The sequence below is a fragment of the Salvia splendens genome, unplaced genomic scaffold, assembly GCF_004379255.2.
Source record: "Salvia splendens isolate huo1 unplaced genomic scaffold, SspV2 ctg532, whole genome shotgun sequence".
In the NCBI taxonomy this organism is placed as follows: Eukaryota; Viridiplantae; Streptophyta; class Magnoliopsida; order Lamiales; family Lamiaceae; genus Salvia; species Salvia splendens.
The window spans coordinates 1277-25894 of NW_024599189.1; the positions used below are offsets into that span (position 1 = coordinate 1277).

The 24618-nt window shown below is 40.4% G+C and overlaps 1 protein-coding gene, 1 non-coding gene and 2 pseudogenes across 2 annotated transcripts; 1 reads left to right on the plus strand and 3 right to left on the minus strand.

Annotated features, from left to right (window-relative positions):
* Positions 1-1602: 1602 nt before the first annotated feature.
* Positions 1603-3703, minus strand: LOC121790500 (annotated as a pseudogene).
* Positions 3704-5873: 2170 nt separating this feature from the next.
* On the minus strand, positions 5874-14693 carry LOC121790498 (annotated as a pseudogene).
* A 7221-nt stretch (positions 14694-21914) lies between these two features.
* Positions 21915-24329, minus strand: LOC121790499. Its single transcript, XM_042188694.1, has 2 exons — positions 23178-24329; positions 21915-23066 (listed from the first exon to the last, which is right to left on the minus strand). The coding sequence occupies exons 1-2, from the start codon at positions 24327-24329 to the stop codon at positions 21915-21917; spliced, it is 2304 nt and encodes a 767-aa protein (XP_042044628.1).
* Positions 23662-23768, plus strand: LOC121790501. The gene has a single exon (XR_006048286.1). It is a non-coding gene; the product is annotated as a small nucleolar RNA R71 (small nucleolar RNA).
* Positions 24330-24618: the final 289 nt, after the last annotated feature.

The window sequence follows — 24618 nt, forward strand, 5'->3', positions numbered from 1 at the left end:
GATTTTATTACCATTTTTTGAAAATTTTTTTGAAATTTTTTTTAAAAAAATTAATCCTAAAATCATATATAAATACACACATTCATCTTCCATTTGGGCGACATTCGGCCACGAGTAATGGGTTTTTTAAATTTTATGAATTTAATTATGTAATTTTTAATTTTTAGGATTTAAATTATGTAATTTTTAATTTTTAAGACTTTAATTATGTACTTTTTAATTTTTAGGATTTTAATTATGTAATTTTTAATTTTTTTGTAATTTGTAATATTATTTCGGTTATTTTTAATGAATTTTAATTTTGTGAAAATATTTTTATTTAATTTGAATAATGAAATGATGGGCCCTTGTGCTCGTCCTTGTGGAAGAGCACGTATGTGGGTGTTGTGCTCTTGCCTAAGAGCAGGGAGTAAAAGTGGGGCCGGGCACACATCCGTGCTCGTTGGCAAGAGCACGGATGTGGATGCTCTAAAAAGGTAGTTATACCTAACTTTCAAAACTTTAAATGATTATAGCTATCTCATTTTAAATTATTTTTTTACACAACATATATCAAATTAAAGATAATTTTATAAAGATTTTAACGAGATCTCACTTGCATATGTTCCGATATCGAAATTTAAAAAAAACTTTAATTTTCGTATTGTTCAAGTACACTTGAATGTCATCATAACTATCATAATATGTCAATATATAATGCATATATAATCAATATTAAATTATGTTACACATTTAAGGAATCATAGTGATATATTTAGTACACTACATTGACAATGTGATTCAAAACCCTAATTTTGGTATTTTCTTATCTTTTTAATTTAAATAATAATAAAATGAAATTACACATGTTATTTTCTTATCTTTTTAAATTTAAATAATAATAAAATAAAATTACACATGACAATTTATAGACCACTAGATTTCTAAAAATCTTATGCTCTTAAATTAGTTGTAGTTAACAATTAAAGATAGAGTTAGCAATTGATCACACGCCTAAGATACTATTAGTTGCGGGAGTATATTTGTTTGGAGGAAATATTTAAGAGGACAATTGAGAAAATATATAGGAAATGCTTAAAAAGATGTGGAACTAAGAACTCTTTATCCTCAAACAAAAAATGGTGCATTATTCTAAATATCTAGATTTATTTTTTTCTTATAAAAATCTATATATTTTTAGATAATACCTATATTCTAAAGAATTCTATCCGTTGATGAAAAGAGATAGTGAAATGTGGGTCTACTTTTATATATTAGTTTTATAATAAAATGAGACTAAAAAAAGGTTAATGGAATGTGGAGCCTATTACCATATATGGAATATTCCAACTGGGACTCCTAAAGTAAAACACACAAAAATGGTTAATCGGGACTCCTGAAGTGGGACGGAGAGAGTATCTAATATTTTCATTACAAAATCGAGTTTATTTACTATTCCAACAATTTCATACGTTTTAGGTTAAAAAAAAAGTTTTTTGGCCGGAGGTGCATAAATATTAAAATTCATCTAATTTTTTTTATTAGCAAATGACTTCAAATTGACACTAATACCTAAAATTATCAATAAAATAAATTTGTTAGTGTCAAAATAATACTGTTTGTGTGAAAATTCCATACCATAATGCAGCAATCAAACTTGCTGCATAATGTGTTTTTGAATTTTATACTATTTCTGAGGCAGCCTATGAACACATTAGCCTATCTGACATGATGTGAGAGCTAAAGGTATCTCAAATCACCACATGCTCCGATCTCCAGACAATTTGAACCCTAAAAACCCTAAACCCTAAAGCTTCACCAAATACTAGGAAAAAGGGCAAAGACTAGGAACCAACTAGTCTCATTTCTTTCAATAATGATTCCAACACTTGATGAACACTTTCAAACTCACGACACGAAGCAGATCCAGCGACAAACTCGTGCACAATGCCACCAATCTTGATCCAACTACACCCCGGCTGCTTGGCCACCCCCTTCTCCCTCATAACCCCTCTAGTTTTCATGACATGGCGCCATTGACAATCTGAGGCAAACGAGTTGGACAGCATAATGTAACCAGCAGAATTCATGGGATCAACCTTGACAAGATCGGTGGAGAGAGCCTGAACCAGCTCCAACCTATTGTGGAGCACACAGCCAGCAAGCAGTGCGCCACACACAAAGTTGTTAGGTTCAAAAGGCATGGAGGCGACCACACCAAGTGCTTCATCGATGAGACCAGACCGGGCCAAGAGATCCACATAACAAGCATAGTGCTCCAATTTAGGGACAACTGAATTGCTCCGGAGCATCCCTTCAAAAATTTCACGCTCTTTATCTAACAGACCAGAGTGGCTACACGCACACAACACTCCAAGTAGAGTTCCAGAATCAGGATGCAGAGAAAGCTCTTGCATCTCAGAGTAAAGCCTTAGAGCTTCATCACCCTTGCCATTGACAGCAAGGCCAATGATCATGGCGTTGAACGAGACCACGTCCTTCTTGCTCATCTGCTCAAACACCCCCTAGCCCCGTCCAAATCCCCACATTTTGAATACATATCAATCAATGCAGTAGCAAGATTGACATTTGATGATAGCACACCCTTCTGCCCTCCACTCCTCAAGTACTCATGAACCCACGAGCCAAGATCCAAATCACCGACCTCAGCACACGCAGACAGCACATTAACCATGGTTACATGGTTTGGACGACGGTTATAGTCCTCCATCATTGATTTGAAAACATCCAAAGCCTCCAATGCACAACCATTTTGAACATAAGCACCTACGATAGAATTCCAGCAAAGAACACTCTTTTTTCCATCATCAGATATCTCATCAAACGAATTTCTACTATTTTCCACATCTCCGCATTTACCATACAAATAAACGAGCGCAGTATTCACATAATCGCACGCTAAATCACTGCAAAATTCACTCTTTTCTAACTGTGTCAATGAATTCACCCATTTCTCAACTTGATGAGCAGTCAAGCTAGAACACGCAGATAATACACTAACCATCGTATCGCTTTCAGGGCACAAATTTTCCTTGAGCATTATCACAAAAAGCTCCAAGGCATCACCAGCCAACCCAATCTTAGCATACCCAGAAATCAAAGAAGTCCAACAAGAAACCAAATTTCTGTCAGGCATTTCATCGAACAGTTTGCGAGCAGAGCTCAAATCCTTCACCGCCTTGGCATAAACCATCAGCAGTCCATTGCAGATTAAAGGGTCACAGACGACGCCATATTTGAAGACATCAGCATGAACTAGCTTAACAATATCCCCACCGATAGCGCCTCTAGAGCACGCCTTGAATAGAAATAAAAATGTCAAATCATTGGGCGAAATTTGGCGGAATTTCAGCTGTTTATAAATAACAAAAGCGTTGGAGGAAAAACCCTCCTCGGCTAGCACTCTGATGATAGCGTTGAAGGGGAAGATATTAGGGTTCCGCAGATGATGGAAGACTTTGAGGGCGGAATCGGAGGGGTAGCGGCCGATGAGACGAGTGGCGATGAGGTCGTTCTGGTGTGCGTGGAGGAGGAAGACGCGAGCGTGAACTTGGAGAAGGTGAGCGCGTGGGACGGGGCCGTGCAGCAGGCGGGAGAGGTCGCTTGTGGGGTTATTTGAAGATGCGGAGTGACTGAGTCGAGGATGATGGATCAGAATCAAGCGTGCAGTGCAGAGTGAACGACGGCGCGTGAGGCAAAGCATAATCAGGGCTAGTATGAGATAATATCTTTCATTATTGATTTAAAAGAGAGAATAAATGAAAGGTAAAAAGAAATAACTACCATATTTTATTTTTCATAAAATTTTATACTCCAATTGAAAAGGATATTTAAAAAGGTATTATATCTTCTTTCATTTTGAGAATGTATGTTTACCTCTTCTGGATAGAAAATGTAAAATGTTAGTTATTTTTGTTTGACTTTTTAGTTTATCTTCTTTCCTTGGAGTCTATTACTTTTTAAGAAGGTATAATAATCAGATAAATGAGAAATATACCTTCTCAATATACTTTTTTTCCCTTAGAAATGCTCTAACAATAGAGTACTAATATATTCGAAAAACTTCAATTAATTTGCTCATAAAAACTTAATTATGGTATAAGCCTAGAAAGTTCAAGCTTAATAAAAAGAGCCAATTGCTTCCAAAACTAAAATTAGATTAAATTATGATTTGTTTTGCCATTTTGAAAATTAATAAATTGAGATATTATATGTCACACGTTCAGAAAAACATAGATGTTGGGTATCAGGGTATGTCACAAGTTTTTTTAACACAAAAATTGTTAAAGTAGGAAAAAGAAAATAAATAAGGTAATTGAAGCAATGTATACAATAAATCTACAACATTGCATTCATTATAAAAATGCAATTACAATATCGTCGAATATTCCATCTAGCCTTGCTGTATAATATTTTTTTGTAAAGATCTGTCGCATTAGGATTGATGGACTCATATAACCTAGTTATGATATAAGATTTCGCTCTTTTTCCCAAAACTATCTCTCAATATACTCCAGTATATATAAATCGGCTAAATAATATTAAATCATTTAAAAATAAAAATTAAGAACGATTTTCAACGCTTAGATGATACGGTAAAGATCTAGGACTGATGGACTGATTCATTATTTTATTGAATGAATTCGTGATTTTGGTGTTGAAGAAATATGTACAAATTTTAAATTCCCATGTACGATAGTCGATAAGCAAATTCATAGTTCCATATTTACATTATCATAAGCGGATTCATAGAGATTTTATGCTACTGGTTCGGAAGCTCTGCATTATAAGAGCATCAGCTGGCGCGGAATTTCCGGCGGAATTCCCCGCGGAATTCCCAAAAACATCTCCTGCCACGTCATACGGACTTCCCACTGCACTGCCACGTCATAAGGACTTCTCACTGCACAGTGGCGGACATCCCCAAGGACTTCCCAAAGGACTTCCCACAATTAAAAAAATTTAATGCAATAAACGGGAATTCTGCGCGGACATCCGTGGGAGTCAACGCAATGGCGGACGTCCGCACGCCCGTCGCGACGAAATTCCGCGTAACGCCACGGAACTGCGGTGTCCTCGGCGGAATTCCATATCCATGCATACCATGCACAATGGCGGATGTCCGCCGCGGAATTCCGGCATGCCGGTCGAAATTCCACCGGGACAGGCGCCATTGCTGATGCTCTAAGCGCATCATAGTTTCATTAGTTACAAAATCGACGCTTTTTTAACTTGCGAAAATTAAGGGGTTGGAGATTCTGCAGCTAGAAGTTACAAATAAGTCAGATTTATAAGTAAACAAAACCCCAACTTTGATATTGATATTATTATCAGTCTTTTACACTTGAGAATTGAGATGTTGAATCCACCCAAGGTTCAGATACAGAAGAAGATGATTTACATAATGACATATACAGAGACATGTGAGGAAAATGTTAAAGACAATTGTTGATATCTTTTTTTGACCGACAAGGGTTTCCACCGGAGATCACTTGCTGATTTGTAGGCATCTCGAAAGATGGGACGGCGAAAAACTGTTGACATCTCTTTAAACAAAGTGTTGGCCACTGGAAGTGTCGGTTGGTAATGAAAGGAGCTCCATAAGTTGGAGTCGGTATTCTAAGCCCCTCAAGTAATGTCCCAGCAGCATGCACCTAAACACACGTATCACATTCCTATTGTTATTTCCCACAAACAAACACCATCTCTTGTTCAGGTCTATCATATTTCCAATTACTAAGATTCATAACTTTTGATTTGAGAAACGGTTAGGAGTGAAATCATGGCTGAAAAGCTCTCCCAATTTTCTACTTGAAATAGTACGCGGGCTGTATATAGCAAAGAACCCATTCATGTAAATAAATGATAACAAACTAAGTGCAACCTATACATCCTGAATGCATTGTATCTTTTAGTTCAGGCGATGTTGGTTCTGATAACTCTGCTACCTGTTCATTACCAAGATGGGGCGAGCACATGTAACATCAAGAGAAGAAAAGGAAAAAGAATGGTGAATGAGTCTAATGAAAGCAACCATGATCCTACTTTATGAAGCTTGTCTTTCTTCTATTTAAAAAGTGGGGGATATATAGCTTTTTGACAATGTTATGTAAGCAAACAAGAAATTTACATTAGAAGATCTCTAAAATGTACTTATCTCTCCCAAGATTATTTGTCTCTCTAAAATGACACTAATGATCAAGTTGGAAGGCATAAATACATTTGATTTTGATAGACCAACATACATTTGATTTTGATACATAAAAGAAAATATATGCATTGGAAGCATAAATGAACTCCTAGCCAACAAAAAAAGGTTGAAAAGTGATAGAAACTATAAAGCCTTCAATGAGGTGGAATTAGTTGCTGGCTGGAGATATTAAAGCTGTGACAACCATTGACATGCAACATATGACTAAATAGAAAGCTAATTTAATTCACTATCCTTCCAAAGTAATCAAAGCACAACATGTACTAGGTCATACTAGTTAACAGTTGTTAGTGAGTATATGGAATAATGGAAGCCTCACCTTCTCAGGCTGCAATGATCTTAAATAATCCAACAAATCATTTTTTTTCTTCCCCAACAAACTGCTGCATCTGAAGAGCTGCACTTTTCCTCTTGACTTCATGGAGCTCCTGAGAATGGTGAAATATCAAATAAAATTTCAGAAAACAAGTATAGGCCTCAAAATCTTCAATCAACAAAAATCCATCAAAACACATAAAGCAAACCAAAACTATCAATTTTATAACCCACAAACATAATGGAAACAATGATAAGACTAAAATAATTCAAATACATATGTCATTGTATCTTAATGAATAATGCAGGAGATAACTTTCGAATACCAGAAGCAAGGACAACATGATTCAATATATCTACCAAGTTATCACATAAACAATAGAGTAATAGACAAAGATATGTATATATTTCTCCCTCCGTCCACAAAAAAATAGACTAGTTTTACTATTTTGGAGTGTCCACCAAAATTAGACTAAGCCTAGAAATAGAAAGTTTTCAACCATTACTAACTACACATCATTCTAAATGTGGACCTCACAATCCACTAACACCCATTCCGCTACCTTTTCCCTCCCTCTCTCTTACTTTTTCCTATCTCTCTCTTACTTTACCAATTATACATTAAAACCCATGTCATTCGTAACCTTGCCTATTTTTTGTGGACGGAGGGAGTATTATATTAGTAATTAGATCCTAGTATACCACAATGTATTCATGTCAGAGGCTGGACGTGGCATGGTATTCTACCTCTAATTCTTTACTCAAAGAAGGAAAAAAGAGGCGAAATGAATAATTACAACCTGAAATATTCGATGTTCCTGTCATGGACATTCAAAGGGTTTAATATGAACAAAACAAAAGGTTCAATGGTAGAGCAAAGACGGTTGAGATGATAAAACCAACGAAAGGACAGAAGAAGAAAAAAACAAAAAAAAACTGTCGCAACCTATTTACTAAACTCCAAATGATGTTTATAAATGATGAAATGTAGGAAACAATAGCTATAGATGAGAAAGTGAAGTAACTAAATCTAAAGCCTAAACCCTAAAGATAGACCCATATACTTATGGGCTTGACGCAACAATAATAGTATAAACTAACAACTTAACATTTGAAAATAAACATAATAATTAGAGACCCAAGTAATAAAATACGACTCAACAATAAATGAAGAGATGCCTAATTAATGAAACTAACAATTACAAGAGTGCAGCAATCAATTGCCTTGCCATCTAAACAGTATAATAAGGTCTGAAATTGTTCCAACTGACATATCTCAACTGTCAGTAAGCTCCCAAATTTTGTCATCAAGTGGGAAAAGTGTTGCACCCACAAGTCAACACTAGCAAGGTGCAAAGCAATTACAACCACATCCTGCAGAAAGCGAAACTTGGCAGTTGGCATCAAAACTCTGTTGGGCAGAGCCACATTGTGCAGTAGGGTCCGATTGGATACACATCCACACGGGCAAAAATACATAGTCATAAAACATAAAAAAAACATAGTTAGAAAAAAAACAAAATACATAGTCATTCAAAAAAAGAAAAATACATAGTCCAATATCCCTGGCTCACTCCGCGCTGTCCTCGTCGCCCGTGCCGGCCCCGTGGCCCGTGCCGGCCCCGTCGTCCCCGCCGCTAATCTCGGCGCCATCATCTCCAATGGGTGGCATCCCCAAATCGCGCCGACATCCATCGATGGCATCCTTCAACATCCTCTTGTACACCGGATCGGTCGTGCTATGCCACCTATGCATGGTCCGGACCAAGCTAGTCGTTAACTGCGCGCGGGCGAGTCGGTCGATATCTTCTGGGGGAGCAGGGGCCTCCGATTGGACCTCGAACGACCCGCTGCTGCTTCCCCTAGCCCTCCGCTGCGCAGCCTTTTGCCCAACCGGGCGACGACGGCGGCGAGAGTCTGATTGAGGTAGCGGGGACACTTCGTTGGCTTCTGGGAGCTCGTGCGAACCAGCACTGCTGCTGTATTCACCAGAAGCGTTGATCTTCGTCCGCTTCGCCCAGCCCGATTCGACTCCCCCACAAAACTTTGGGGAATCCTTCACCACGAGAAAGGCCTCCCACTGATCGAATTGTTTGAACTTCAAGGCTCTGTCAGGGTACTGAGCAAAGGCACGGTTCCGGACATCCTCCTCGGACATACCGCTGCTTGCCTGGCGGAGATTGTTTTGGTAGAGGCCCGCAAATCGACTAAGCTTAGGCCTCAACCGTTCCCACTGTTTCCGGCACTATTCGGGAACGCGACGCTTCGCCCCAGCCGGTTTGTGTGTGTGGTAGGCTTCAGCGATGCGATACCACAGTCTGTCAATATGTTGGTTGGCACCGACATAGGGATCCTCGACTACTGAAACCCAAGCCTTCGCAAGCGCGACATTTTCCCACGGGCTCCATACCGTCCTCTTTCCCGTCTCATCCTCATCCTCCTCCTCTGCCACCGTTCGCGAGGAAGAGCCCGGGGCTTTCCCCTTGCCCTTGCCACGTCCCTTCCCCCTGTCTGGAGTCTCCCTGACTGGAGATAGCCCCAACTCCTCTAAAGAGAAAGTTTCCAAGCTGGTGAACTGAGTCTCCGGAACATAAGTGGAGGGGGTATCAGTAGACAGCATACCGATAACTGGCCGATAGACATCGTCCGCTTGTGGGCCCCTGCCACCCCCTCCCCCCGGCATCATCCCCGCCATCATCCCCGGCATCATCCCACCCATCCCCATCATATTTGGGGTCATGCCCCCATCCCCATCCCCGGCCCCGGCATCATCATATTTGGGGTCATGCCCCCATCCCCATCCCCATCCCCATCCCCATCCCCGGCATCATCATATTTGGGGTCATGCCCCCCATCCCCGCAGCCCTGGGCATTATACCACCCATCCCACTCATCCAATTCTACATATAAGGGGACATCATCCCACCCATTCCACCCATCCCCGACATTGTCGGAACTGTTGTCGCATTTCCGCTAACGTTTCCCTCCAGGTCGATGGGAAACGCCGGAGTCTACGACTCGCTCGTGGCAGGAGAGTTCCTATCGTTCTCCATTAAGTAGAAATGAAATTTGTAGTAAAAGAAGAGAGAAACTTGTTAACACAAGTGGTGCGAATGAAATGAAGTTCAACGAGCCGTATATATAGAGTTTAAAAAAAAATTACCGGACGTCCGACCCGGACGTCCGACCCACTCCACAATGGCGGACGTCCGCCCGCCCGTCGTCCGCACGTCCGAGGACACCCGACGTCCGTATCCGACCTTCGACGCCACAATGGCGGACGTCCCGGACGTCCGCCATTGGAGATGCTCTTATGGGCTTGACGCAACAATAATAGTATAAACTAACAACTTAACATTTGAAAATAAACATAATAATTAGAGACCCAAGTAATAAAATACGACTCAACAATAAATGAAGAGATACCTAATTAATGAAACTAACAATTACTAGAGTGCAGCAATCAATTGCCTTGCCATCTAAACAGTATAATAAGGTCTGAAATTGTTCCAACTGACATATCTCAACTGTCAGTAAGCTCCCAAATTTTGTCATCAAGTGGGAAAAGTGTTGCACCCACAAGTCAACACTAGCAAGGTGCAAAGCAATTACAACCACATCCTACAGAAAGCGAAACTTGGCAGTTGGCATCAAAACTCTGTTGGGCAGAGCCACATTGTGCAGTAGGGTCCGATTGGATACACACGCACAGGAGCAGAGTAGCAGCGGACCAGGTGAGATTGAGCACATGAGGTCGTGACTCGTGACGGGGAGCACGGGTCGGGGTATGAGTGGTCGGTGAAACTAGGGTTTCTTCTGCAGTGCGCAGTGGTGGAGCATGTTATGGCATGGCAGCAATACAGGAACTGGGGGCAAAATAGCAGTGTTGGAGGAAATCAAGGCTGTGCGTGAAACTAGGGTTTCATGTGATGCAGACTGTGGTGGAACTGAGTGGCAGTGGAGAACAACTGGGGTGAACTGTACACTTGAGGATGGAGGTTAGAAAATTGAGGGCAAGGTTGTTTCGATGGTGAAGCAAAAAACAACCCACTTACTCTCTTACTTTATTCTCTCTTTACCTCACTACTTTATTTTCTCTCCAATTAACTCAATAAATATAATTTCTTAAATCTCGTGCTAAAAAGAAATTGATAACTTTGTGCCACAGGTGTACCTTGCACCTTTAATAACTATGCTCCCCCGATGCATCAAGAAAATTAGACAACAGGTTTCCAAATAAAGCTTAAATAATAGAAACATGCTACAAACCTATTCCTAAACATTGCCAGAGTAATCAATCTGTGATGTAATGGTAAGACGTCTTCTTGAAAATGGATAATATACTTCGTGGTTTTATAATGTTCATAAAACTTTTGGTGCAAAAGCTCCACTATATTCTCCAGTTAATCCTAAAAGACCAGCTGTCAATGTTTCCAAGATGACAGCAACTATCAACTAGAAGGTAGGTCAATCAGGGAACATGAACTATATCCATCACAATTCACAAACTTCTAGAAACATACCTTTTTAACTGAAGACAAACGAGAATGCATCGTCAAAATGTATCTTCGAGCTTCAGGGGTCATTTCACCAAAACCCGGTATGTTACATGTCCACTCTTCAAATGCATCAGATGGTGACAATCTCTCTTGGGTATTTTTTCCACACTTTCCCTCTTCGTTCAGTGCCTCCTCAGCTTCAAGTTGCAAATCTTCATTTTTCAAGTTATAGGTATTTCCTTCATATATCTCAAGATTCCTCTCAAGGCTGAGCCTATATTCAGCATTTCGAAGAGTGTACCTGCATGAAACAAGAGATAAATAGGTAACAACTAGAAGCATCACCTATTTATACAGGCAACGGCGGCTACCTTAGCAAGAGAAATTTCAGCAATCAATCTATACATTCTCTTAAAATGAAACATAAGCCAGTCCATAAATGATGTTTTACATACTATAGATAAAACCATTTTTTTTAATTAAAAAAATATGTTCTGTAAACATAATTTATTCAATTTGAGTGTTTACTGTTTAGTTACTCAAACACATAGCTTGCCTGTTTCATGTTTTTATTAAAATATGCCACAAAGTTAAGGACTAAGCAGTTTCATAAATTGCATGAATAATGTACTCGATATGAATAATGCAAATTTGGAGTCACAGAAACTATATGAATAAAGCACTATACCTTGGCATAACACAGAGAGTGTCAAGAAACAGGATACTAGGTTCATTATTCCTCATTGTATCATCAGTGTTAAGTAGGCAAACTGTATTTTGAAGCATTTTTACCGCATTCCACATGTATAAGGTGTTCAATTTTGTAGACAATAAGCTGATCAATATAACATCAACAAGAGTAAGCATACCCTGTCATCATTGAAGATATCAACAGCTTGGAAAGAGATTCCCACAAAGCATCAATCATCACTTGAAATTGTTCTGATGGCAGTAAACCCAACATGCCCGATATCGTTCTCTTCATAGCATCTATAGTGGTATTTGAAACATCCTTCTGAATAAGGCTCACGTCCAAGGGCAGCAAATACTAATGGGATGCTTTATTTCAGTTTAGGTTGACCAAATATGTGAATTTCTATTTTCAGACTTTTAAGCATGCGCATAATGAATTGCTAAAAGGAGAACACTGGTTGATGCTAGAGGCAGGTTATTTGGTTATTGTTTTAGTTGATTCTCTGTGGGTCAAAAAATAACTCACTATTACAATCTAGCTGGATGAGGCTATATGTCATCTGATTGGGTTGATAAAACCCCTACGAAACACATAATGTTCTTCCATTCCCCTGATATGGAAGAACTGTTTGCTATTGCCTATATGTGTATATCCTCTTTTCCCCTTACAATTCTTTTCCTAGATCTCTTCTTTTTCTGATGCGCTTCGTTAATAGATACTTTCTCTATCCCATTAAAAATGAAACGTTTCCTTAGCGGATGAAAATTTTTGTCCTGCTCTTGCGTGGAATTTTGTAGTGATAAAGTAGTTTGTTTTTCATCATGAAAAATAGATGGAATAAAGAGACCTTGCTTGCGAATTTGACTCACTAAAACACATGATATACATATGATGCAATGACACTTTTGTATGTCGAAATATCTTGAATGTGAATGCTAAGTGCTGTTTTACATTAGTACCAAGTCAAAATCATTACGGGTTAACTGGTAAGTTGAAGTTGATTGTGGATAATTTTTGCAGGGAAGTAGATTTCTCATATCAGTCAGAGAAATTTCTTGGTCATGTTACGTGATCTTAATCAGCTTCATATTAACTAAACAATTTTTTCTTTAAAATGGATTTTTGTTTAATGATTCTCATTTTGAATTGTATGGTATTCCAATTTTATTAAATCTCTGACATTCATTCTCTATTTCCTTGCTACCTGCTGTGGCAAATGATGATTTGATTCTCAAAGGAAACATATGGTAATTTTAGGGTTGGAACGGTACGGTATACCGTGCCGAAATTGCCATACCGCATACCGTACAGAAAAGTGCGGTATGACCAAAAACCTTACCTTTACCGTACCGCTTTTTTCGGTATACCGGTCGGTATACCAAAATTTAGATATTGTTACCTTACCGACATTTCGGTATGCCGAAATCACGGTACGGTATACCGAATACCGCATGTCAAAACCTAACATTCAGGCATTAAATAGCAAAAATATCATTTTAAACATCTAGGAAATATCCAAAGTGATAAAAATCCATCACAAAGCAAACATAGTTCATGACATTCAAAATCCATTCAACTTCAAAAAAGATGTCACTAATCCAAAGAACCGACACGGGGAGGAGCATGGCAGAGCCAACGGGGAGCGACCTGAGATGACATCAATCATCATCAACACCTGAGTTGACAAAGAAGGGGAAACATTAGCCGTGGTATTGGTTAGATACATTAACATATGTAACTCTGAACAGTTCTTCTACCGAATATAAACGCCCTATTTATAACAACTAATAAATATAATAATCTAAAACATAACAGTAAAAGACTACTAACAAACTATAATATCTTAACAATTAACAAATACTACTACCTAACAAAAAAACTTGAAAGACATCTGTTTGATTAGATATTGAATATACTCTGTCATAATTGTTTTAGTTGTATAATTACTTATTACGTGCATGTGCTCTATTTTTCCAGTTACATCAAAAATTAATTTCAATATCTGTTCCTAGACAACAACAAAACTATACTAGTTCTCCAAGTATAGTACCACTATTTCAATCAGAAATTGGCAGTAGTACATACACAAATTACAACTACATGATTCAAAGCTCACAGATTGATAAACAATTACATGCAAAGCAAATTTTATAACAGATTAATATACACCAATGAAGAAATAAAAGTTTTGCCATGACATACCTTGGCAAACCATAAGTTTAAAGGATTAGCTCAGGTAGGAGGTATTGCTTTAAAAGCATCTTAGCTCATGTTTTGATCTACAAAAGAATCACAAAAGAATAATTAACATCTATAAGGATATAAATATAATAATATATACTAAAGAGTAAAGCAACATACTCTTTTCAATTTCTTTAATTTCTCTATAAAATTCAAGATCATCATCAGTAGGATCCTTATATAAGCTGAAATTTTCAGCTCTAAGCCAATCATTAGTGCACACCAATGCCTCCACCATTTTTGGACTCAAACACGTTCTAAAAGGATCCACAACCCTTTTACCTAAGCTAAAAACCGACTCACTTGCGACCGTTGAGCTTGGAATTGCAAAGATATCCTTCGCAATTAGGGAAAGGATTGGATACCTAGATGCATTTAATTTCCACCATTCCAAAAGATCAAAATTAGGATAAGACCTCTTCTCCATCTCATCAGCTAGGTACTTATCCACTTCATTTGATATTCGATTCAGTTGGTCTTGTTCAATTTCCTCCTGCACCCCATCGTACAATTCATCAAAAAGATGCAAATCACCTTTGTTACTGCTGTCTCCAACATCCTCGCATTCTAGAAGTGGCGTCTGATTCAACACGGTGTCATTTACTCCCTTGTACTCTGCCCACAAACTTACCAAGTCATCTTTAAATAGATCACACAAGTGTTGAACCTGTTGAACTTGATCAACATTTGTTAAGCTCCCGACTTTCAGTTTTTTTACACTAACTTTAAGCATTTGCAGTTTGTTCCTCGGATCCAAGACATTAGCAATAAAAATCAGTGGATTCACTGTACTCCAATCCCCCAATATTTGTCAAATTTCAGTTTCATTGCTTTTGCAACCTTTGAGAGAGTCAAATCCGAATCAGTACACTTTTTTCTCAATCTCAATTTGTAAAGCAAACATTGAAAGTGAAATCAAATGAGACGTAGGTGTTTTTGAAGCACTTAACTGTAAAGTCAGATCATAGAATTTTTTGAGAAAGTGTACAAAAGCTTTTGCATTATCCCAATCTTCTGCACTTGGAAGCATCATTGCCCTACCCTTTTCATCATTCTCACGAAAGTATTTTATGAAAGGAACACATTCTTCAGCCATTCTCTCAAACACAATTCTATACTTTAATGCAATATCAAGCATTTTATAGGTAGAATTCCACCTAGTTTTCACATCCATGGGCACTGTTGATGTACTAGAAAACTTAGTTAGTATAGCAAACTCCCTAAATTTGTTCAATCTTCCAGGTGAAGAATGAAGAAACAAAACTGCATTCCTTATAGGCTTAATTGAAGATTTGAGCTCTTTCAAACCATCTTTAACAATCAAGTTAAGTATATGGCAAGCACATCTTAAATGCAAATACTTCCCGTCGAACATCAAAGTTTTATCAGTTCTCATTCTCCTTTTCAAGTATTCAATCGCAGTATCATTAGAAGATGCATTATCAACTACGATTGAAAACAATTTTTCTATTCCCCATTCCCTGAAACAAATCTCAATCAACTTTCCAATTTCTTCCCCTACATGGCTTGTGATTTTAGCGAAGTTGATTATTCTCATATGCAACTTCCAATCATTATCCAAAAAATGTGCTGTGACAACCATATAATTTATATTCTGCATAGATGTCCATGTGTCAGTAGTAATACTGACTCTTTGTCCATTAAGAACATTTTGAATTTTTTTCTTCTCATCTAAAAACAACGTATAACCATACCTGCCACTTTCTTTCGATTGGGCATTTGAAATCTCGGTTCAAGCTCATTCACAAGAGCAACAAATCCAGGCTTCTCAACAACTCAAAAACACACTTCATCTTTGATCACATATTGAGTCATCTTCACTTCACACCTTTTCTGACTAAAAGAGTGAGGAACGATGCTACTTCCTTGTTGCATTGTCTCTTTCGTCAACACCGTTTGACCTTTCTCACTACTCACATCAAACAATGGACTTAACTTGCACCTGTTGACTAAATGATTTTTTCAAGCCACTAGTACTCCCACGAATAGCTGGTATTTCAGTTTTGCAGTAATTACATACCCCTATTTGTATCTTGCCACTACTCGTATCCTTTGTCACTTTTTTGCAATGCTCCCAATATGGACTTCTGCTTCTTTTTGTATGAGGTAGATGAGGTTTGTCTGCTGCACCTTCTACTTCAATTGGTCATTTTCGACTAGAACCATCATCATTTGTTGAAGTATTTGGTGATTCTGAAATAGGCAGATTGGGGTCACTAAGAGTATGAGAATCTTCGGATTCCATCCTGAAAAGACAAAATATTATAATTAGTCATAGTTCTTCTCAAAGGTACAGAGAAGGCTGCTGTGTTAAATTAAGAATAGGTGTACATTTTGCTTTGTTCTTCCGAAAGGGCACAGAGAAGGCTGCTGTGTTAAATTTAAGAAATCAATTTTAAATCGCCATTCCAAAATGCAAATGCGCTCAATAAAAATCATTACTTCTCCAAGCAAGAAGCAGATGATCATGAATTACCTAAATTGCATCTGCATACATACGCTACCTCATCTGCATACATACGCTATCTCTATTAATTACGGTCATCATCTAAGGCATCTCAGCAAGGTAAATCAGGATTCCTACCTTATTAGGTCATGGAGGAAATCTACGCTCTCATTAAAACAACAAACTACAGAAAATCAAGTAACTAGAAAAAAAAATCAATGAATGAGGTAGCTGACGGTACCGGCGGACGGTGGTGGTGGAGTGGCTGTCGACTGCGTCTGCGGAGCCTCTGTGTGTGTCGTGGGTGCGGGGGTGCGGTGCGGGGGTGCAGCGGAGATAATGTTCTAGGGTTGCAAGAATTCCTCCCTTTAGGTTTCAATTATGTTTAATAAAATTATATAATAATATATTTATAAATAATAAATATGTTAAATATGGTATATCTGCGGTATATACCGCCAATTACGGTATATACCATATTTGCGGTATACCGTGTTATACCAGTATATATCGTAAATTTACGGTATATACCGCCAATTACGGTATATACCGTATTTGCGGTATACCGTGTTATATCAGTATATATCGTAAATTTACGGTATATACCGCAATTGCGGTATGATGCGGTATAACGCGGTATATACAAAATGCATACCTTTACCGTACCTAAAACTGTCGGTACAGTATGATACCGTACCGAAAAGTACGGTATACCAAAAATTCGATATTTTCGGTATTTTTTCGGTACGGTAAGTGCGGTATTTCGGTATATTTTCCCAGCCCTAGGTAATTCTTCTTCTGATTCAAGTGACGAGGATTTCGATGATGCTACCTTCACTAGGAAGAGGACGAAAACTGATCATGATGAAGTGAAGTTTTCTGTTGAAACTGTTGTTACAGCGAGTAACACACACAAAGAGGATGAAAACCAAATAGTGAAGAAGCGTAATTCTAAAGGGACCCGGACAAATAATTCTGATGGTTGTGCTAGTGCGAGTGCTAAAAGACCAACTCCTAAGAGCATCTCCAATGGCGGCGGCGTCATCGACACGCCGATTTTTCACGGACGCCGGTGCTAACGCCGAACCATTGCGAGTGGCGTCGGCGAAATCGGCGTGCCCACGCTGATTCTTAGGCTGACGCCGATTCTCACGCCGATCCTCACGGCGCCATTGTATGCCCCGGATCGACGTCAGACACGCGTCAGATTTTTAAATATATTTTTTTAATTTTTTGAAACACTATATATACGCGCTTTGGACATCATTTTCATTCACACCACTTGTTTTAACGAGTACTCTCTCTATCTTAATTTCTGTACAAGATCAACACCGAGAAATGGAGAACACCAACGAAGGTACTCCAGTGACGACCGGGTCTCAGACTCCCCCGATTCCCGGGGGAGGTCTCAGACTCTCCCGGCTCCCATGGGAGGTGGTTGGCCTCCGATGATCGGGTACTACAACATATACCCGTGGCAGCAGATGATGCCACCGATGGCCGCCAGGGGAAGTGTGCCGGCTTGGTAGGGGGTACCGCCGATGCAACCCCCTATGCAGATGATGCCGGCGCAGCAGATGATGCCACCGCCGCAGGGGACGCCCGGGGGGAAAAACGTCTATCGGCCGGCTTTTGATTTTTCCACCGGTTCTTCGCACACATCGACCCCAACGGATGCAAAGTACACGCAGTATGAGACCTTCTCCTTAGAGGAGTTGGGTTTTGATATTAACGAGGTTCCAGAAACTCCCATTCAAAGCTGGGGAGTAGGGCGGGGTCAGAGCGCCCCTGAGAAGAAGAGCAAGGCCAAGAAGGTTGGCGAGTCGTCGCAGCCGGGTGAGGATAGCCGGGTCCGGAGAAAGTGGACGGACGCGGAGAACGTTGCGGTGGACAAGGCGTGGGTGAGTGTCAGCGATGATCCTCTCGTTTCGAACAACCAGAGGATCGTCAACTTGTGGGTCAATATAGCCGCAGCCTACAGGGCATTTTGCCCTGAAAGGAGACCGCGCACCGGGGAGGAGTGCCGGAAGTGCTGGGACCGAATCAGGTCTGCCGTCTCTCGATTTTTGGGTTTTACGCCAACGCCCTCCGCATGCGGACCAGTGGCCAAACAGAGCAAGACTGCAGGAGGATTGCGGAGAGAGCCTATCCGGATCCCGGGAAGTACTATGAGTTCACCTACTAGAACTGCTACCTTGTGCTCAACGAGTCGGAGAAATTCCGGGCAGATGTCGACGCTGGCTGGCCGAAGAAGCAGATACTGAACTATACCGGTGATTATAGCGGCAGCAGCGGTGGTTCCCACGACCTCCCCGAGACGGCCCAGGAGGTCCCGACCCCTCGTTCGTTTGGTTGCCGACCTTGCCCGGTTGGCCAAAGGCGGGCGCAACGGGATGCGAGGGGGAACCCCGAGTTCCCAGGAGGTCCAGTCGGCATCCCCCCTCGGCAGGTCCACCGAGGAGCTCAAATTCTTCACGCGTCAACAAACGCGCGCTCAAATGGTGAAGGCGTTAGCCGACTTCCGGACGGCGGTGGACCCCGAGGAGAAGGCTTATGATGCGGTATTTTAGAGTTCTCAAACAAAGTATAAAGATTATCAAGTTCAATTATTTAAACTCTAATAATACTACACTACTGCAAGAATACAGTATCGTAGTAGTATTTCGAGTGTCGATCCACAGGGAGGCGAGATTGCTTACACTTAATAAGACGACACAAAGCATGTAAAGATTTTGTTTTGATTTTGAAAAGGTTAACTAACTTAAGCTACTAAAGTGAGGTTTTTAACACGTGAAAGACAAGTCACTCCAAGTTGCTCTCTAAGCTTGCGTTGTTACACACCATTACAACGAACCATACGACGGGATTAAAATTATCAACCTAATCACGTGCACTGAACATGTCTACGACGTATAGTTCACAGTCAGCTGAACACTTGTTCCATGAACCAGCTTTCAACGACATTTAATTCCTGCAGACGCGCGGGAACAAAAGTCGTCTACTATAATTACTTACCTAAACCACTATCAATTTATCCCCTGAACAGTTCTAAATCGATAGCATACCAACAAACGATCAATCCTAAGCTATGTTAAAGAGACGATAGTTAAGATTTAACAACACTACATCATTAGCCAAAAACGTAGCATTTTAATTATCAAACACATTGTTGGTATCGAACATACGATTCAAGGTGTTAAAACAAATGCACAAGCCTAGATTACAACTTGGAGCAACAAAGAGAGTCTAGCCTATACACATAGTAGAATGTAGAAACAAAACCATAGGTGTGTGGCTCTCTTCGAGTGGAGTCGGGATTCGGGAATTGATGGTTGGAATAATGGTCGGAATGCCTTCCTTCTCTTCTTCCTCTCCTCCTTTCTCTCCCTCTGTCTTTTTCTATGTATCTCTCCCCACTTCACCATCCGTTTCCTTTTTCTTTTTATTTCCCAGCAAAACTGCCGAGAAAACTGCTGAAATGCAGTTGAACCACCAAACGCCCGACCGGGCGAAATTAGAAGGGATAATCGCCCGACCGGGCGAAAGGCTTCTGGATGGCTGGCGGGAAACGCCCGACCGGGCGTTTTGTGTCTTGAAGAATCGCCCGACCGGGCGAACTTTCTGGACTCTCCTCATGCTTTTACGCGTTTCGCCCGACCGGGCGTTTTGAAGCTCATAATCGCCCGACCGGGCGTAGTTTCTGATCTCTGCATGCTTTGCCAATTTCACCCGGTGAACTTCCAGCTTCCAACCCTCCTAAACTTCAATACAAATACAACTTGATGAGTTATAATTAACATAAAAGTGTGTAGTTTAGGGGGAAAAGTATAAGAAATATGCTTCGCATCAAATACCCCCAAACTTGAGCTCTTGCTCGCCCCGAGCAAGGTACATTTTAAGCACGAAAACTCACCCAAACTTCACCCGCAAAGAGATTTTCATCAACAAGAATCATGTAAGGACGTGAGTGACAAAATCTAAACCCCCAACATTTCCAATCGAAATTTCCCACTCTCAAGAACAATCACTCATCCTCCTAGAACGTCAAGTTAAGGTGCACTTCAAAATAAGTCCAAGCATGCGATCAAACAACTCAAACCATCATCATCGACTCATCAAGCACTACTAATCACATAGACACACGGATTTCAAACCGAACTTCTTTAACTCTACCAAGTTATTTACACAACATCCACAAGCATCAACGATAAGGTCAAAGGTCTTGTTTCAAGGTTGTAATGGGGCTAGGGACGAGGTAGGATCAATATGGATAGTGAGCTCAAAGGCTACACATTTGAGTGCCAAAATCTTCCCTCCTACAACATCCTTCCAACGATCGAACAACCAAAATTTTACAACCCAACTCACACTCCCCCAAACTTGAGATCTATTCTAGACAAGATTACATCAAACAATTGTCGAAGCTCTATCTTTATTTCATCAACTTATTATTTCTTTTTCTTTTTCTGTTTTTGTAAAGACCTCGACTTTTGCGAATTTGGAGGTCGTCTTTTTTTTTTTTTCTAAGAACTTCATTCTTTTCACGTTACATCAAGTCTAGAGAAGTTTACTCTTTACAGTCCACCACCCCCACACTCACAACTCAAAACACCAAGCTCAACTTGTATTTAGCACCCAAATAGTAGCAAGGTCAATTGATGAGGCTAAAATTAGGCTTTTTTCAGTGGCTAAGTGTTTACACAAAGAATAAGGAAGTAAGCTCAAGGTGGCTTCTAGGGGATCAATTGATGGACTAGGCATGTGATCATTTGGCCATAGAGTTCATCCTAGTGCCTTATCCTCCCAAATCGTTAACACAAACGAACGCACGCACTTCACTCGATAAAGCAAATCAATCCAAAATAATTTCCACAAGTCGTGCGATTTGCATACTCTCCTCAACTCAAGAAATCGGATGTAATCACGACATGCTTTTCAAATAGCTTCATGCACCCATTCCATTCATCCTAGGCTTCAAAGTTCAAGTAAACTTAAGCAAAATTTCCCAACCAGAAAGCCGAAGATCTAACATGCATCCGTCAAATACATAAATTCAAAACATTTTAGCATATAATACACCCAAAACAAAACATGCATCATGCATCACAAATCATTCACAACCCCCCAAACTTGAATGCTTCATTGTCCTCAATGCATGCAAAGAAGACAAATAAAGTAAAGGGAAAGGAAACTCCCCCAAACTTGGCATGACGTCCATAGTGCAGTCGGGTGGGAGGGTGGGTGTAAAAATCCTTTGCAGGTGTGCTTCCTCCTAAGCTCCAATCCTAACTCCCAGTTGCTCCTACAAAAAGAACAAAAACTACAAAAAGAAACACTCAATTCAAAATAAATGTTGGAGGAAAGAATTGAGCAAACAAAACCTCCAACATATGAAATCAAAAATAAAAACAAAAAAACTTGGGTTGCCTCCCAATCAGCGCCTTTGTTTATAGTCGTTGGCTCGACCTTCTTCATCCTTGTCTACCTCTATCCAGGCTCCAATAGGCGCTTCCCCGCCTTCTCTTGCTTGATCACCACATTCTCTCCATCTACTCGAAACATGACCGTATTTGTCTTGGTCTCTATCACAACATCACCGGTTGCTAAAAATGGCCTACCAAAAAGGATAGGCATATCCTTGTCCTCTTCCATCTCTAGGACAATGAAGTCAACCGGGAGTACAAATCTATCAACCTTCACCAAGACATCCTCGATGATACCTTTTGGTTTCACAATTGAATGATCCGCCAATTGTAGGTCAATGTCGATTGGTTCAATCCTCGCTTCTAGACCGATTGACCGTGCGGTTTTCAGAGCCATCAATGATATTCCCGAGCCTTGATCCAGTAGGCACTTTGGGAACTCCTTATCTCCCATCTCACATGGGATCACACAGCTTCCAGGGTCTCTTCTCTTTGCCGGCATCTTTCCCTTCACAAATTGTGAGCAAAATGCGCTCAATATCACCACACCATCGTCTTGTATCTTCTCCTTTTTCGCAATAAGATCCTTAAAAAACTTGGAGAATTTAGGAAAGTGTAGGAACAAATCCACCAGGGACACATCTACATTAACTTTCCTGATAATGTTCATCATCCAATCGAGTCCTTTCTCTTGAATTATTTTCCTACCCTTCTTCTTATTCTCGACTGGGAAAGGTGGTGGCGGGATAAAATCTGGAAAATTAAATGGACACTTCGGGTCCATTGCCGGACTTAGTGGATTCTTCTTGTGGATATCACTCATGGTTGACTCTTCTTTTTCTTGTTGACATTCCCTAGCTTCGGTAGTAGCCCACTCAATCCCCTCGTCCGCCCCTGCGTGCGAGGTTTGTGAGCCAAACAACTTGTCCGCCCCTGCGTGCAAGATGTTCGAGCCATTTTGTGCATCTAGCATGATTGGAGACTCAAGATCCTTTCCACTTCTTAACTTAACTGCCTTGCACTGTTCAAAACCTTTAGGATTGGGCACCGTATCACTCGGGATAGCATTAGGAATTCTTGTGTGCGATGCTGTAGCAATCTGCCCAATTTGAGTCTCGAGGTTCCTCATTGTAGCTTCCATCTGTCCAAACTTTTCCACCGTCTTCTCTTTGAAATTCTCATTCTCCCTTTGACTCTTAGTCAAAAACGAGAGAATCTGTCCCAATTGATCCTCGACTGATGGCTTCTTCTCATAACCCGGAGGTTGAGTGTTGTTCCTCCATTGAGTCCCCGAAGTGTTGCTAGGACCAGCTTGATTCCAGGTTGCTTGTTGAGGCCTCCAATTCTGCTGATTGTTGTATTGATTGCCTTGGTTGAACCCTTGATGATTGTTACCAATGTAGTTCACATCCTCCGTTGGTGGCCCTTGAAGACTTGGACATTGATCCGTATGGTGTCCACCTTGGCACAGTCCACACTTCATCACAGTCACTGCTTGAGGTTGAGGATTCAGTTGAAGAGACTTCACTGCTTTTGTCGTTGAAGACATCTGGGTACTAATGTCCGCCAATTGAGCCTCAATGGCTGTCACTCTTTCCGCATCTTTGGTAGCACCAAATGTATCTCCTACCTTCTCAGCCGCTCTTCTTGGATTATGCCAATTTCTTTGGTTGTTCGCCAACCTTTGGAACAGGGCTCTCACTTCCTCGTGAGTTAAGTCGTCCAAGTTCCCATTAGAGCCTGCAGTCACCAAGCCCGTGCCTTCATTATTGAGTCCCTTGTAGAACTTGAGTAGCTCATGCCCTGGAGCAAGACCATGGCTCGGGCATTTCCTAAGCAATTCAGTGAACCTCTTCCACGCTTCCGCAAAAGACTCATCATATTTCTGTCGGAAGGTAGTGATCTCCTCTCTCAACTTCTCAATCTTCATCGGAGAGTTATATTCCAAGAGGAACAACATCTTCAACTCTTGGAATGTGGCTATGTTGTATCCCGGAATAGAATCATACCACGCCCGTGCTTTATCCCTCAGTGAGAAAGGGAATAAGGCCCTCTTAATCTGATGATGGTCCACATTCGGGGGTCGATGAGAGTTCGTCAATTCATAGAACGCGTTGAGGTGGCTCATCGGATCCTCATCGTCTCGCCCATGGAAGAGATTTCCCCCGTTCACCAAGCTAATGTAATGAGGAGGAATGTTCACGTTGTCATTCGCGTAGGCGAATTCTCCTAGAAAGTCGACTACCGACCTAAGAGTGTCACCGAACCTTCCTCCAGGTGGTGGGACAGCGTTGTTGTTATTATTGTCGGCCATCAACTCAGCTTCTAGATCACTGTCACTACTCTCAAACAATGGGTTATCTCTGATTGGACTCGGCGAATCCTGTTGAATTTCAAACCCGGCTGAACTTCCTGACCCTTTCCTTCTTTGATAACAGAGTAATCCGAAAGGCGGTGTACCCTGAGATCTCGTGTGCATTCACGACTTTCTCTTTTATTTTTTTTTTATTTTACCTAAAATAATACACTCCTTCGTCTTCAAGTCCGGACGTGGTAGATGGCTATCACACCGTAGAACACGAACAATGTACCTATAAAACTCAAAAAGAAAAATCAAACAAAACAAAATAAAAACTAAAACAATTAAGCATAAACAAGCTATTGCCTCCCCGGCAACGGCGCCAAAACTTGATGCGGTATTTTAGAGTTCTCAAACAAAGTATAAAGATTATCAAGTTCAATTATTTAAACTCTAATAATACTACACT